Source organism: Paramisgurnus dabryanus, chromosome 21 (assembly GCF_030506205.2).
Source record: "Paramisgurnus dabryanus chromosome 21, PD_genome_1.1, whole genome shotgun sequence".
NCBI classification, from domain to species: domain Eukaryota; kingdom Metazoa; phylum Chordata; class Actinopteri; order Cypriniformes; family Cobitidae; genus Paramisgurnus; species Paramisgurnus dabryanus.
In genome coordinates, this window is record NC_133357.1 from 30,103,230 (window position 1) to 30,121,481 (window position 18,252).

General features: G+C 36.4%; 1 protein-coding gene across 2 annotated transcripts in view; it reads left to right on the forward strand.

Annotated features, from left to right (window-relative positions):
- LOC135772947 (protein NLRC3-like) overlaps window positions 1-18,252 on the forward strand; it is a 121,898-nt gene that overhangs the window by 67,411 nt on the left and 36,235 nt on the right. Inside the window, exons 8-9 of one of the 2 annotated variants that reach the window (XM_065286542.2) lie at window positions 15,573-15,619; window positions 16,657-17,615. The exons of the other annotated variant lie outside the window; for it this stretch is intronic. Coding sequence (XP_065142614.1) covers window positions 15,573-15,619; window positions 16,657-17,231 — 622 coding nt within the window. The 3' untranslated portion in view covers window positions 17,232-17,615. Of the gene's footprint in view, window positions 1-15,572; window positions 15,620-16,656; window positions 17,616-18,252 lie in introns of those variants that run through there. 2 annotated transcript variants of the gene reach the window in all.

Here is an 18,252-nt window from a genome sequence, read left to right on the forward strand (position 1 = left end):
ACATAGCTAGCAAGCGGCGTGCAGCTAATGTAGTGCGTGTTTACAACTAAGCGTTACCTCCGGCTGGTGCTCAGTGTTTTAAGTTCAGGAGGTTTCCACCGGGAGGCGAATTAACACAGAGGTCATTAAATCGTTAAAAACACTGCATGAAGCGGTTTTATCCTTAAAACATCAGTGTCTCTTCAACGAACATTTGCCGAGCGTCAGCGAGCCAGCTGGATGGAGTGGAGCTGCTAAGGTGACGCAGCTAAAATAAAGCAAGCGGTTGCAACGATAATACTGGATGTAACTTGCCGTAATTAACAAAAACATGAGCCTTATTTGCAGCATTAATTGAACTATTTAACCATATGCATTTGACCGGAATGCACTTACAAATCGCGCTGTTATTAGAAACATTTAACTCTCTCCAGACTGAGCACAAGCCGCTTATAAAAGCAGCTGCCTGTCAGCGTGTACGGAATGAAGTCGTTACGGTCTCGGTTTTTAGACCGGCAGTCTGCCTGTGCCATTCCACCCTAATCCTGACTGCAACCGACATGTTAATATTATATCCACCATTTACAATCCTTCCTTTAAGGTCTGTTCTGCTTTTAACAGCTCAAAGCTTTTACTCTCTGTAGCTTTCGAGTCTGTTGTAGGCTACAGGTAAATTTTGCAGTTGTTTTAGTTAACTTTGCAGCGCATTTTATTGTCGGAAATGGTCCTGGGCTGGGTTTCCCGATAACAATTGAACTTAACACTCAAGAGCGCTTTCTACGAGCTAAAACGATCGCTCGCAGCTTTAAGTGCTACTAACGAGTCGCTATCCCTTTGTCAAGTGCTGAAATGTCACTTACTGAATGACTCGTAATTGTAGCAGAAGCTTGTTTAGGCTAATGATCTTCAGCCGAATATTATTTTTTAAAATATTATTAATTATTTTTCAATGACTTATTAAATGTTTTAATAATTTGTGCATCATGAAATATTCTTTTTTTCATATTTAGTTAGGACTCGTCCCACTGCGCAATGCCTTCTGCATTTTATAATATAGTTTAGATTTTTCTATTTATTTGTTGTTTATTATCTATGTTTATTTATTATTAAGGATTATTGCATTACCCAGTTGCGAGCGATCGTTATACGTACATCTTTGGGAAACGCACGTAAATGAACAACGAATGTTCGTTCAGTAGCTCGTAGAAAGCGCTCTTACAGTAAGTGCTAAGTTTAATCGTTATCGGAAACCCAGCCCTGTTCGTTTGGAATGTGCCTGGCACACAGCTCTAGTCAGGACTGATTAATCCATTTATCAAGTATTGATTAATTATTTTCACTTAATCCCTTTTGCATTTTACAAAAAGTAGAATAGGCAGGCATATTCTGAATTTAACCAAAATTATGACTGTGGCGTTCCTTTAGTGATAAATAAATAAGTTATTTTGCTATTATTATCTAGCAAATATGACAGTTTTAAACAAAGTAGCCTATTTATTTATTTTTGGGAAATGCAGAACAACAAGGAACATGTAGAAAATTTATTTAATTTAAAAACAAATTTAAACCGAAAGCGGACTGTTTATGCTTGTCAAATTTATGCTGGCTCGGTCACAAAATTTCGTCAGGCAGTATTTGATATATGTATTTGTGTTCATGGAAAACAATATAGGCTATAGAAATTCGTGCTGAGTGACAGGAAAAAGACAATTTCAAAAAGATAAAAAGGGTCAATGAATACGAACAAATAAATCAAATATTTCATGACAAAAAGCCTTAAGATATTGTTGATTCTGCATTTATCTAGCCAGCATAAATTTGACAAGCATGTGCTTTCGTTTTAAAAATGACATTTAAGCCTTTAATCATATAAGGGAGAAAGGCGTGTAGCCTACCTTTACTTTCTCCTTATTGTTCTGCATCTGCCAATGAATAAATCAGTCATATTTGTTATAAAAAAAATCAATGTATGCTACATAATAATAGAACTTGTTATTTTTTTACCAAAATAAGAAAAAGAAAGTCGGTAAAAATGTGCACCCAGCTAGACACTCAAAATCAGGGCCGGAGTGGGACTTGTTAAAAAACTACTAAAAGGGAACAAATGTGTTTTCCCCTATATTTCTATAAAAATTGTAGGTCTTGTAAATACGTATTGGGTTGCAATAGTTTGGAACCTACTGATATACAAAACTGGCTAATATGTCCTGACTGGAGCTGTGCGCGTCTGCGAAAAAAAACCCCGAAATACGCGTCAGCTCATTTAATGTCATTGTGCTTTCAGTTAACCTGTTTAGAACTAGAAGTGTGCTTCTAAAGCCACCTCGACTTTAGGCGGTGCGTTCAAGTTCATATACAGCGTGCAGACAGCGTGGCCGAGCGCGAGGGGGAAAAGTCCGCGGGAGAAACTCTACAGCTTTAATGTACAAAAACCTTACGACAAACGAGAAACGGTCTAACGGAAGCCTTCAGTTAAGCAGGATTAAAAAGAGGATGAGAAACGTGCAAAATATACAATGTACAGTATATGCAGCAGGGGCGCCGTAAGGGGGGGGGGGGGAATTAGGACGATTCTAAGGGCCCATGAACTTTTGAGGGCCCCAGCCAAGGACTGTGCCGGCCACGCAACCCCCTTAAGCTGAGCCCTCTTAGCTCCGCCCTGTCTTTACTCTGCGTTTTAGCGCCGTCTTCAATCCACGTCTCACAGTGCGCGTGAACTTCAGAAGAGAACAAGATGTGTGTATTTACTGCTATTTCCTATGATATCTGCATATGTGCACTTCCTTACTATAAATGCAGTTTACACAATGTGACGCTGGAGCAATACAATGCAGTTTTCTTTCCACTGTAATAAGTCTTCGCTCTGTTCACCCCAGTTTAAAAAAACACAAGGGGATTTACGTTCCCTGTTTTGTGTTATGATTCTAACGCGAAGTCAGCCCTTATAAGCTGTTTAAATTAACGTAGCCCGTATAAGCTAATTAACATAAACTAGAAATGCGATCGGTTACACACTGTTTTGTTTTGTAACGCAATATGCCAAGGAAGGATTTTTATGCAGTCGTAAATCGAGTTGGTTGTGATAAAACTGAAATGCAACTAAGGCTAAACTAGTCAAATTATGTATATTAAAGCTTCTCAACTTGCAACAGGGTTAAGAAATCAATGGAAATCTATGTCGTAATCTGCTATAGTTGTCATTCATTTCATTTTAGAGCCCCGTTGATTAAAAAACAGCCTGAAGAATCATTTAATAACAGTATAGCTGTTTTCTTAAATAATAACTCAACCCTAAACCAACTTTTTTTAGTAAATGATCTGTAAGAAGGGGGTTTTATTAGTGCTGTTCATTGATTTTAGTAAGTTTTTTGACATTTGGATATAAAGTGTTTCAATACTGGTGTAAAAACGTCTGAGTGCTGCCCTCTTCAGGTTGAACGGTGGCTACTGCAGTTGAATTTTCCTATTGAATGTTGGGTCCAAAAGATGTAAGCTGGTTCAAGCTCACCACGCCGCTTTGGTCAAGCATTGTTGACCCAGTCTTATTTCAGGCAGAATGTACATAGAAAAGATGCATTGATGTTGTTCGCCATTTTTAAATGTTACAATGTCGTGTGTGTAACAGCTCAATACAGTATGTCACTAAGACTGTCTCTGAAAATCAGACTAAAGCCTCAAATATTATTGTGAGATAAAAAGCATCACAGTTTAATTTCAAGCATTAATTTCACTATGATTTAATAGCTGACATGACATTACTCAGTCAACATTAAAGATATCAAGTTTATATTTTCACAAATGTTCTTTACATTATATAGGATGATTTTATGTGGAAAACAGTAAATCACAAAGAAATACTTCAGCTGGGTTTTCACAGGCATGGTCACATTTATCTTTAATCTTTAAGAATGTTGCATTTTCTCTGAATATTTGATTTAATGTACTGTATTTTTCAATTAAATTTGCATTGCACAATAAATTATCTTAGCTGCAGACATTTTAGGTATCTATAAATACTGATAACTGTGGTCAAAACAATAGCAAAATAAATAGTTCTGTATTATTAAATTACAGACAAAGATTTTGAATAGCTACAGTAGGTTGGATTGTATGTTTGGTACGAAATGGGTATTTTTTCATAGGGCCCAAAATTGCTAGCGGCGCCCCTGATATGCAGTTATGTCATTAATAACTACTGCTTTTAAAAGGACTTTTAAGGTATTGTTTTTGTTTCATTTTCAAAGTTTGATACATTGTGCATAATGACCAGGGCCGTGCAGAGACAATTGGAGAGGCAGGTGCTCAAAAAATAAAAAGGGCACTTTGCTCGCTGACACGCAAGCACACAACTGAAACAAATAATAAAGTAATACAGAATAGAAAGATGATTTTAAGTCTAACGTTTTCCTTTATTTTCCTTGCAAATAGAGTGAGAGAGAAAAATCTATATAGACTGAGTTTTATATCTATATATTTATGCATTTGGCAGCCACTTTTATCCAAAACGACTTACAGTGCATTTCATTTTGTGTTTGTGTGTGTCAACGGTATATGCAGTTTTGAAATTATATGATATTATTGCATTGTGACATTAAGATATTATTACGTTTACAGTCTTGTGTTTTTGTTGTCATATTTAAAATATAATTCTATTCTAATCCTGTTCGAAATTTGTATACAAAGAGAGTAGCCTATAGTTTTGAATCGTGTTTGTGTTGTGTTTTTGACATTCATCTCTCCTTTCATTCATTTCATGAAGCCTCTAGTACTTTCTTTATTTTCAGGTAAACTAAAACTGGTTGCAAAGCTGGAGAGTTTTTGACTGAGTTAATAATTTAGCACAAGTATGGCTATATTACCCAACATCAGCTCACATTGTCTTTTATCAAAGGCGAGTCCAGGAATCGTAAATTCAATATGATACAAAAATTAAACGAGTTTTTTTTACCGTATTCATCGGATCTTGCTCCTCCAACAAACTCCGCGTGACAGGGGGATGACATTAGAACAGCGCGAGAGCGATTTGAAATCAAACTCCTCCGTATGATTTCCCGAATATTTCTCGCGGTACTTTGATGTCATATGCGTTTCGGTTCTTGCATTGCTGCGTGAAGTTGAGCACACCTAAAAACTCAAGACAGCTACCTGTATGAACTCCCGGCAGAGAACGTCCCTGCCTTTGCCTCATCCATTGTTTTTATATGGGAAGAATGTTTTATTTTCAGCGTGAGAAATGCAAGGTGTGGCGTCACTGGCGTGTAAACTGGCTGAAATGCGTGTGTCTCCCGCCGAATGCGTGAGACTTGAGAGCCCTGTTTGCATCTAACGTTGTAGAGATGTTAATACACACAGACAGCAATAAACAAAAGCTGTGCATGCTCTCCTCACGTTGTTCTTGTAAAATAATACTAATATAACAAGCATATCGCTTCGGTTCAATGCCGGCTCGAGGGGGATCCTCCCTGTACTGCGCACCGTGTCGTGCACGTGTGGGCGCTGCCTGCTACTAGCGCTGTGAGCTAGCTAGTGATGATCGTCCCTAAAGAGATTGTCCAATGAAAGGTCAATACGTCATCATGTGACTAATTTTATTTGCGTCTAAATTATTTTTTTATTAATTTTACTAATAGTTAGATTGGGCAGGCCTTCACAAAAGGGCATTTAATTACAAAAAAATGCCTTGTCAAAAAGGGCACTTTGGTCATCCAGGGGTAAAGGGGCAGGTGCTTGGGCACCCGCCGCCCCCCCCCCCCCCCCCGCACGTGCCTGATAATGACATACTTGGAAAAAGGGATAATTCAACAATAATTCAAAATTGTATATCTTTTATGAAATACATTCAACTATATTTTAATGCACATTTAGGCCCTGGACAAAAAACAACTCACGAGGGGAGGACTAGGAATTAACCCTTAATTAACTTTAAGGAATTAACTTTAGTGTTTAGAATTCAGTTAAAAACCAAAAAAAGAATTCTGTGTGCTTTTTGTTTAAAGTGCTTGTTTTTATTTAATGTATTTATTTATTTACTGGTGGTAGGGTTGGGGGACAATGAAGGGGGGGGGGGGGGGTGTTGGGTTGAACCACTACTGATTTGATGTAACAGGTGGAATAATTTTAACATGTCACCTGCAGTCCGGGTTAAGGTGGATTGCAGACTGCGGGTCTAAAAGCCAATACTGTTTTGACTCGATTTGAGTGTCTAGCTGGGTATGCGGTTTTACCTACTTCATTTTTCTTATTTTACACGGTAAAAATATTTTGTGGCTTAGTAAATTTAACTAAATAAAATTAGTAAATTATATTTTTTTTAAAATAGGTTAAAAACAAAAATTATTTTTGAGTACAAATAACGCAAAAATGTGAGTAATTCTAGATAAACACATTATTTAGTTAATTCCTATATTTTATCATGTAAAATTTGTAAGAAGGAAATTAAATAATTATAAAAAAATAATAGTATATTATTTTACATGGAATTTTTAGTAAGCCTAATTGATTATCCATGTAAAACTTACTTAAACATTGCAATTGCTTAAATTGCAAAGGCTTAAATTCCATGTTAAACTTACTTTAAAAAAGTGTATGTAAAAATGATGCACTGTATTTTTTTTTTTTTGTAAATCCAGCGTATAATTTTTTTCATATTATTTTTATCAGTGTACTTAGTTTGTTTAAAACTGTCATATTTGTTATTAAAAATTCATCAATATATGCTTCGTAATAATAGCAAAAGAACTTATTTATTTTTCACTAAAATAGGAAAGTTTCTTCAATGCCACAGTCATAATTTTGGTTAAATGCAGAATATGCATGCCTATTCTACTTTTTGTAAAAAGCAAAAAGGATTAAGTGAAAATAATGAATCAATACTTGATAAATGGGTGACTTGTTCATTATTGTAATATAAAGAAATGCATTACATTTTTTTTTTTTTAAACAAAGCCCGCCTTTTAATCTTTCTGACTAGAGCTGTGCGCCAGGCAAATTCCAAACGAACAGGGCCGGGTTTCCCAAAAGCATCGTAAAGCTAAGTAGATCGTAAAAACAATCGTGCAATTCATCTTAGAATTACGGGCCTTTTCCCAAAAGCTTTGTAGCTTAAGTAGCACTCGAAAATCATCGTAGATCTACGAGTGCTCTGGAGTAATCGTTCATTCATAAGTGCATCGTAAGACAGCAGTGTTACAAGGTCACCTGGAGGACAACCAGCAAATTGCACTCCTGCAATAACGATAATGTAATGTTTTAAATGTAGGCTATATTTATTTATTGGGGTTTTCTTTGTTTATTTGTTTAAATTACTTTAATATAATATATTTAAAATTCAAACGAGAAATGAAATTAAAATGACTAAACATAAATTAATTAAGAAGGAAAACGTATTTGGTACAATTTTGGTAAAAGTTGGTACTAGCAAATTGATAAATGGTTCCTACCAATTGCTGCTATAATTCATAGGCTACAGTACAAAAAAAATTTTTTTTGAAGGGTATGGCATCTGATTAAAGAAACCAAATAAATATTCGTGGTACAATGCAATAATCCCTAATAATAAATAAACATGGATAATAAACAACAAATAAAAAGAATAATCTATATTATAAAATGCGGAAGGCATTGCGCAGTGGGACGAGTCCTAACTAAATATGAAAAAAGAATATTTCATGATGCACAAATTATTAAAACATTTAATAAGTCATTGAAAAATAATTAATAATATTTTAAAAAATAATATTCGGCTGAAGATCATTAGCCTAAACAAGCTTCTGCTACAATTACGAGTCATTCAGTAAGTGACATTTCAGCACTTGACAAAGGGATAGCGACTCGTTAGTAGCACTTAAAACCCAGCTGCGAGCGATCGTTTTACCTTGTAGAAAGCACTCTTGAGTGCTAAGTTCAATCGTTATAGGAAAACCCAGCCCAGGACCATTTCCGACAATAAAATGCGCTGCAAAGTTAACTAAAACAACTGCAAAATTTACCTGTAGCCTACAACGGACTCGAAAGCTACAGAGAGTAAAAGCTTTGAGCTGTTAAAAGCAGAACAGACCTTAAAGGAAGGATTGTAAATGGTGGATATAATATTAACATGTCGGTTGCAGTCAGGATTAGGGTGGAATGGCACAGGCAGACTGCCGGTCTAAAAACCGAGACCGTAACGACTTCATTCCGTACACGCTGACAGGCAGCTGCTTCTATAAGCGGCTTGTGCTCAGTCTGGAGAGAGTTAAATGTTTCTAATAACAGCGCGATTTGTAAGTGCATTCCGGTCAAATGCATATGGTTAAATAGTTCAATTAATGCTGCAAATAAGGCTCATGTTTTTGTTAATTACGGCAAGTTACATCCAGTATTATCGTTGCAACCGCTTGCTTTATTTTAGCTGCGTCACCTTAGCAGCTCCACTCCATCCAGCTGGCTCGCTGACGCTCGGCAAATGTTCGTTGAAGAGACACTGATGTTTTAAGGATAAAACCGCTTCATGCAGTGTTTTTAACGATTTAATGACCTCTGTGTTAATTCGCCTCCCGGTGGAAACCTCCTGAACTTAAAACACTGAGCACCAGCCGGAGGTAACGCTTAGTTGTAAACACGCACTACATTAGCTGCACGCCGCTTGCTAGCTATGTTATTTCCAACACGGATTTGTTGTTCACAAATGCAATTTCATGGAAAAATAATAGACTTGCATACAGTCAACCGGCTGAATTGTCAGGCACTGATAATAACTTAAACGAGGGGTTGTTCTAGTTCACGTTAATGCTACATATTTGCCATGCTATACATAAATGCTTTAATATCATTAATATAATATCGATAACGCGGTCTGGCCGCCTTTCAGCGCTGTAACACCGGCAACGGTAAATGGCAGTGAGCCCAGCTTTTATTTTGAAAAGAGCTTATTGAGGAGGCGTGGCATCACTTTGAAGCAATACCCCTGATTGGCTGACTACACGCATGGATCGTAGTGAAAAACTCTGCGGAAAGATAGTGCCAAAAAGATCTGTAGACTTGTGCAGAAGGATTCGTGAATGCCCTGTGATCTGCAAACACAGATTCAACACTTGCATGCTGAACTTTGCACAGAATGTGTAAGAATGTCTTTTTACAATGGTTGGAAAATACAAGTTAGACTGTGTTTGTTTGCAAAATATGATTAGGGCATTTGTAGATTTTTTTAATGGAAAACAGCGAAACAGTTGTGTCAAAATTCTGAAAACAAATGCAACACAATCTACAAACAAATAATGACCCTCATGCGCAGACAACTCACTTTGCATTCATTTAAATTCTGTTTGTCAAGTACAAGTCGATGATTTCTATTTGTGAATCATAAAGAGTTGGTTTGCGGATTTTAAATCTATTTGTAAATCGCATTTTATATTTGTATGTCATGAAGAGTCTGTTCGTGGATTTTTATATATTTGTAGATCTCGTTTTACATTTGCGGATCATGAGGAGTTTGTTTGCAGATTTGGAACCTATTTGCAGATTTGTTTCGTGTTTACAAATTGTAGTCTCTTCATTTTCAACGATTATGGCATTATTTTGTCACAAAAGCGAAACAATAGTGTCAGAATTCTGAAAACAAATGTGACACAATCTACAAATAGAAAATGATATTCATCTGCAAAGAAGTCACTTTACATTCATTCAAATTCTGGTTTTCAAGTAGTCACTGATTTCTTTTTGTAAATCATGCTTTATATTTGTGGATCACAAAGACGATTCGTAGATCTTGTGTTACATTTGCGGATCACGAGGACTGTGTTTGTGGATTTTTAATCTATTTGTAGAATACGTTTTGTGTTTACAAGTTGTAATATCTATTTGTGACTTTTAGTCTGTCCATTTTCAATAATATTGGCATCAAATTACCACGCAGCATTCCCAGTGTTGCCAGATCCCATTGTGAAAAATCCTCTTTAGACGTAGTGTTTAATGTGTTTAGCAATTAATGTGACAATTTGGGAAATGTATAAAGTGATAATTTGCTGGTTAGTGTTAGCGACAGGGTCGGACTGGGAACAAAATTCGGCCCTGGCAATTTTTCGTGGAACGGCCCACCACTGGACCGATGACCCCCCCCCACTCCACACACAAGCCCACCGATACCAAAATCCCCCCCCCAACCCAATGCTTTGATTTATTGAACATTTATATTAATTTCACAGTATAGTTACAATTCAACCACCTCAAACTCTCTTTGCCATGAACAAAGCTGACACTGTTTGTCAAAGCACCACAAAAACACTTTTACTATTTTTGCACTGTAATATGAAGCAATACTTGTGTAGATGACCCCTTTTATCAAACTCTATTGAATACAATAATATGTAAAGTATATTAATGATAGACAGTGCAGGTCTATAGATTATAAATAGGTCTATAGATTATAAATGTGACCGGTGTTATAATGGTTTATGTAGCTTTCTTCACTTTATATTAGATACAGCAGAAGCAGTTAGTGCCTCTCTTTCTATTTCTCTCTTGCAGATTAAAAGATTACCATCTCTTAGGGGTGTCCTCGACTAAGGATTTTCATATTCGAATCAGAATTTTCGAATCTTTCCATGGTCGACCGATAGTCGAATCATCTATGTTTGTGTGCATGGGTTGGGAGGGGGCCAGACCAGGTACAAATTGGTAACTTTTATTTTCTTTCACAAACAGCACACATAAACAACTGTCTGATAAAGTGACCAAAACTGTCTTTCAAGTAATAAACGAAGACAAAACTGACGATGCATTTATATATATATTTTTTTTAAGGTAAAATGTAAGGCAACATTTGTTTAATTATTCCTCATAACATTTTAAAGCCACGATCTACAGAACATCACACAAAAATACATTTTGATAACTAAAAAAATAACAAAGGTGATCCTGCCTTGGAAACTCCGGCAACAATTAAGTGTTTTTATTTAATTTGGAGATATAGCGCGTCAAAGCAGTCATGACCAAAAAAACCCGACAAATGACAAATAATTTTTGATTGTGACTGTAAATGATAAAAACTTATCTTTATATACAATTCATTAAACTTTAATTTATAACAAGAAAAACACTGAAATTAATGATTTTATAGACACTACGCGTTATTATTTAGCACAGAAATACCTGCTTGCTTGCTTTGACTTTGATCATCTCTGTATTCACTTTAGATACAGAAAGACCTGATGATATTATTTATTTCAGGAATCTCTTTGCTATCATTTGAAAGTGAACACCGACTGACCATAATATTAAATCACAAGAAAGACATTCGTGTCAGGCAGAAATAGGTTCGGTCCAGATACTAGTTTCCGTTTCATCACCGAAATAAAAAAAACGGCTTACCTGTTTTGTAGTTTAACTTTAAGATAGACAATATAACCACTCTGTTTTAAATACATTTTAAAAACTTATACTCGTCGAAAAATATCCGTTTTTTAATGTTTAGTTTGATGAACTCCTAAATATGAGACGCAGAGCACCTAACCCGTTCGGCTAAATTACATGCGCAAGCATGGCCAGCACGCAATAGCGCAACATCGATACAACGAAAAGCTATCCAAAATTTACATACTTAAATAAGATCGGAATTTACGTTTATAATAAATAATTTTTTTTAAATAAAATAAGGTCAGAAGTAACAAAGTGCAGAACAAATATGCAAAATGCCTCAAGTGCACGGAAACAAAACACAGGCCAAATAGTTAAATCAGATAACCCAAAGTGATTTATAAATAAAATAAAATATAGAAATTTTTAAAAGAACGAAAGTCATAGTTTAATTTGCCAGCTTTGTCTTTTAAATGTCGAAACAAAGAAGCAAGGCTTTATTAAGATAGAGACCTCTTATGGACGTGAAGCCCTGTCACAGGGGTTGGATTTATTAACTCATTTTAAAAATATTTATTGAAAGCTGCTACTTCACATATTATTTGCAGCATTTTCATAATATGCAGTATATTTATATATTGTGAGAAAGCTGTTATATGTGAAATCAGATAATGTGTGCACCCATATACGGCCAAAATTGAATGATCCTCATTTCATAACACATCTGCGACGATTCGACTATGAGATTGGTAAGCGACTTTTTCTCGCGGATCTTCTCCGCTCCCCTTCTTCTTTTTGGAGCCTCTGTTGTCCATAATTATAATTCTTAAGTGCAAGGCTAAATGATGTGCTATCATGACTGTGTATTTCCCCATAAACCCAGCGGCTTCTTGGACAAATCCATTTGAGGGGTGGGGCATGGGGCGCGATGTAACACACACTGAACCTGTCATGAAGAAGCCGAAAATATTTCCCTATCACCCGCCCTCCAAGCCAAATGCAACTGCATTTATAAATGACGGGCCGAAAGTAAATAACTTGAACATTTTGGCATAAAAAAAAAATCTCAGAGGCCACCGGCCCACATGTCGACCGGCCCACCGGGCATTTGCCCGGTTGTACAGATTACCAGTCCGAGCCTGGTTAGCGATGTCTCTGATTTATTGCTGAAAGACAAAGTCTTAACTTATATTTTCTTTATGACCCATTTTGTGTGTTTTGTACTAATATCTGGCAACACAGGGTGACCAGCACCTAAACAGTGATCAAATGCCGTCATTCAGCAAGCATCATTAAGCGTGGTCAGGTTATTGCTGACATGATAATACATTCGGTAAGACACACGCAATAATCATCATGATTATGTATGTAATAAATGCTTTTAACACTTAAAATCTGTAGAAAAAAAACACTGGTACAAAGATGTAGAGCAGTGAAATATGTCAAATATGTAAGCATTATAAAGATGGCTATGTTATTTTATTCAGTTTAGGAGTTAGCATTTTACAAAGTCATGCTAAAAACATTTATAAGAGCACTAAACAAAGTTCTTGTTTATATAATGTTGCTTATTAAAACGATTAATATAATGCTATAACAAGCATTGTTTCATGAAAATAAATTAATTATCCACCCTAACAGTAAAGAGTTAGTGATATAATAAATAACGGATAATATAACAATGTCCACCCTCAAAATGTATAGAAAGACTAAAGAGTGTGTATTTAAGTGTAAAATGGCAAAAAGATTAAAACAGAATAGCCTACTTAAGAAAATTAAAAAAAATTATACTTGAAAGTATTTTGTAAAAGTTAAGCACTACAAATATACTAATAAAAGGTGTATGGTTCTACTTTGGTACTTCAATGCACCTAAAAAAAAGTATACAATACCAGTAAATAGATTTCTAGTGTTTTAAAATAAGTGTCTCAAAATAGCACAGTTAAGTACACTTAGATGAAGTACTAAAGACAAATGTTTGATATATTAACTACAAAATAAGTGCACAAATTAGTACATTTAGATTTAGTAAGTGTACTTAACCTTTATTTTAGTTCACATTTTTCTCCTAGGATAGCATTTTTTAACTCTTAACACCCTGGCCCTGGACCTCACTAATTGTCAAACCCTGGCAGGGCCGGAGTGGGACTCATTTTCAGCCCTGAAGTTTCATGCCTTAGACCGGCACACTTTAGTTCACGACTGACTTTTAAAATAATATCATTACACCCTCAGTAGTATAAGTCTGCAGTAGTGCACTGTTCTCTGCAGCCTTGCAATTCATTGTATATTTCAAATATATAATTTCCTATTCATTGCAAATGCAGTAGCCTAAACAATTATAATTTTGCCATAATCGTGCAGCCCTGCCATAAGACATTTTAATATTACTCAAGTAAACTTGTTCAGAAACTAAAGGAAACAAACGTGTTTGTGTTTTCCCCTATATTTCTATTTCTAAAAAATGGTGGGTCTTGAGATTACCTGATAACGTTTGGAAACCCCTGATATACAATACACAAGCACGATTTATCAAGTATGCATTGGAAACAAATGGAAAAAATCTGTAACTTTTTTTAGTACTTAGATCATGTCTATTGCCAAATAACGTAGGCCAAGGTAAGCCTACCTTGTGTTAAATAAAGAAAACATCATGGAACATACTTTTGAAACTTACATTTTTTCCAATAAACTGATGAGTTTTGCATCAAATCGATTTTTGTTCCTCTTGCAATAAACGATGAATAATGACTATTCATAAAGGATTCATTGTTACATCTATGACTTGGATATAAAAAATACGATTTGTAAATCCTTTCCTTTTAGAGGCCGTTCATATCAAGACACGCTCAAGTTTATTTTAAATATAGACACGCGGCCGGCAAGCGCACTCAAATATAGATGCGTCTGAAACAAAACTCGTGTTCACAAGTGAGCGCTTTGAAAAGCAGAAGAAAGTGGCACGTCCTGCATTTTCCATGCGTTTTAGATGTTAATGACCCTAATGCAAGAATTCTTCCAATAAGTGGTCGGGATTTGGGACACAATCAACTTGGGCATAAAGCGGCGGGGACAACTCTCACCCGCAAAGACTGTACGTGAATGGGGCTCCTGTGAGTGCTGGCAGCCTGACAGCAACCTTCATCCCGGTGACGTGACAACACCAGCCCTCGTGGCCAAAAAACAGACCGGACCACCGGGAATCATCCCGGTTCTCCCTATGGCCAATCCGGGCCTGAACCCTGGCTACGGCCATGGGTACAAGAAAGACTGGGAAAAGAAATATTTGTGGCTGAAATTCCTTAAGGTGTCCCCAGAACAGTTTTTTTTCTCCGCCTGCCTTTGATAACATGCAAGTTCACCATCCTTCCACCCCCTTCTCGTTCTTTGAACCTCTGGAGTTGTGAGTTAAGACTTTTTAACTGTTCCTGTGGTGTTGAGCAACTACATTTCCTGTTAATCCTATAATTTTATATTATAATTTAAAGTGAATAAATTGTAATGAAAAATAAATAAAATTAAATAGCGAAAGTAAATCGTAAGTGGAAGTGCATCTGTCAATTGAATGTTCAAAATATTATGAATGTTTATTTAGAAAAAATACACATTAGTTGGCCTATTCATGAGCATACATCAGCAGTTACACATGTTTAGCGGAATAGGGCATTATTATTATACCATGTAAGGTGGTATGTGCTAGAAATGGGTAAACCACTATCTCATCTGGGCACCGCCGCGTCAGGGAGTGTCCCACATTGTCCCTTAGAAACATACCCCTTGTCCCCCCTTGGGCTTATTAGCAGGTGGTCACCCTAACACACGCACGCACACACACACATGCACGCACGCACGCACACACACACACACACACACACACACACACACACACACACACACATTCTGGTTTCCATGTTTTGTGGGGACATTCCATAGACGTAATGCATTTTATACTGTACAAACTGTATATTCTATTCCCCTTACCTGCCCCATTCCCTAACCCCAACCATCACAGAAACCTTTCTTGTACCTTAGATTTTCAATAAACATCATCTTGTTTGATTTATAAGCTTGTTTCCTCATGGGGACATCAAAATGTCCCCACAAGGTCACAAAAACACTGGTATTCCTATCTTTGTGGGGACAATTGGTCCCCACAACGTGATAATTACCAGGTACACACATTCACACACACACACACACACACATATATATATATATACATTTGATGGATTTATTTTTCAATAAAAAAATTTGTTTTATAGTGTGCCTCATGCAGGAGAGATCATGATCACAGCAGGACTACGCAAGTGTAAGTGTTACACAGACAGATACAAGGGGTGCATCCCAATTCAGGGGCTGCGGACTTTGAAGGTAAGGCTCGATATTTGAAGGCGCAGACTCTTAAGGCCACAAAGCGAACTGAAATGAGACGGTCTAGCCTGGGGAATTGCGTCACTTTAATGATATGAATTTACATTACTTCAACATCATTTATAATAGTTAAGCAGTCACAAGGACTTTTAATTTGCAAAATATACACTTTTATTTAACTTCAGTTTTGAATGTTTATTTCAAAATACCCAGACGTCACCGGCGCGCATTGCATCTTGGGATAGCCAAGGCTTGGTGCATCCCAATTCAGGGGCTGAAGGCAAATGACATCACCGGGCCGCGATGAAGGCTGTCCCAATTCGAAGGCTCCTTCACATACAAGCCTCCAAATGTGGCTCTTTTACCCACAAGGATCCATAGATGTATCCTTCACAATTTCCCAAGATTCAATGCGTGCCTGTGATGTCTGACTCTTGGGTATTTTGAATTAAACATTCAAAACTGAAGTTAAATAAAAGTGTTTATTTGGCAAATTAAAGGTCCTTGTCACTGTTTTATTATTATAAATTATGTTTTAGTGATGTGAATTAATATTATTGCTGCAATATTGTGCATGTTGCGTTTTGTATATTTTTTAAGGTTGGTGAATTATACATACTGTTGGATAGTTTTATCTGCATCGATGTGTTATATTTTCTAAAATAAAAAATATGCCTCCATATGTATTTTTATTCCATATGTAGTCTGATAGGTCTCAGCTGTTGTGTCCCGCTGAAAAGCGTAGTGGGAGGGAACAGCAAGTGACGCAACTCCCCCTGTAGGCTAGACTGTCTCATTTCAGTTTGCTGTGTTGCATTCAAAGTCCGCGGCCTTAAAAGGATCCAGACCCTGAATTGGGATGCACCCGCTGTAAGGATTACATATTATAGATCCTTGGTTTCAGGGGGAAAAGGCCATTTTGTGTTGGCCATTTTTGTGTTGTAAATGTCTTCTCTAATTTATTTTTTTGAGCAGATGCTTGTGATCTCACACTGGATCCAAACACAGTAAATCCTCATCTCCGTCTGTCTGAGGAAAACAGGAAGGTGACCCGTTTGGAAAAGGAGCGAGAGTCATATCCCGATCATCCAGAGAGATTTGATTATTGGCCTCAGGTTATGTGTAAAGAGATTCTGACTGAACGCTGTTATTGGGAGGTTGAATGGAGCAGCTGTAGAGGTGCTGTTATATCAGTGATGGATAAAGAAATAAGCCGGAGAGGAGCAGAAGATGGATGTAGATTTGGGTTCAATGAAAAGTCCTGGAGTCTTGACTGCTCCGATTACAGATTCACTGTTTGGCACAATAAAAACAGAATTGATGTCGACTCTCCTTTAACCGCTTCTAAAAGAGTGGGAGTGTATCTGGACTGTCCGGCCGGCACTCTTTCTTTCTACAGCGTCTCGAAGAAGCTCACACACTTACACACATTTAACTTCACATTCACAGAACCTCTGTGTGCTGGATTCAGGATTTATACTGACTCCTCTGTGTCTCTCTGCTGTACTAAACAGCCTTCAAACAAGACACACAAGGGTCCAGAGTCATAAGTTTTGGAATTTGGTTTAAAAAAGCAAGATGATGAATCTGCACTGAATGCATCAATGCTTATTTGATTCCAGGAAAAAACATGTTTGAAGTATTTAAACGACAAAACAAAACAAAATGCTTACAAGCACGCACGCACGCACACCTTGGACAAAAATATTTATGTATTTTTTTCATTTTATTTGTGTTTACACACAAATGACACATTTCCACATTTGTGTGGCACATGTGTATGTGTAAGGGAATTTACATTCATTCTACTACTTAACAAACAATCATCTAACGTGTGCATGTTTGTGCGTATGTGAAGGGTATTGCATTGTTTGTCATTTTATTTTCATGTGTTTATGGACAACAGTCAAACAGTCTTGTTAATATGTGCTGTGTTAGCAGTGTTGGGAACGTTACTTAAAAATTAGTTTATAGTTACTCACTACTTGTTCCAAAAAGTAACTGGGTTAGTAACTGAATTACTCTATAATAAAAGTAACTCGTTACCAGGGAAAGTAACTATTTGCGTTACGGTTAAAAAAAAGTTGCTATATGTCAAAGAATTTGTATATTTTTTTAGCAGTTTTCACATGTCAGTTGAAATGAGTAGAACAGACACGTGTTCATACATAACTTTCCATATTTATTGCACGTCAACAGACAGCAAGAGTTTTATCCTACACTTCAAGTATTATCTTTGTAAGAAAAGTAAACAAGTTACACCATATAACTTCAGCAAACTAAATTAAATCAAACTCTCTCAACCTGAGACAACTGGTCAAGTAAACAACCTGTACTTCCAAGTGTTTTGTTCACAAAAAGTTAACTTTTAAACAACAAAAAGTGTGTTTGCTCTGTAGTCGTATTCTTAATTAAATAAATCAAACTCCAAATGTCAGACAACTGGTCTGGTAGACATTCTGTACTTCAGGTATTTTCTTCAAAAGTAAACAGTTAAATAATATACAGTAAAGTGTGTTTGCAATAACTGTAGCAAATTAAATAAATCAAACTAACAACCTGAAATAAATA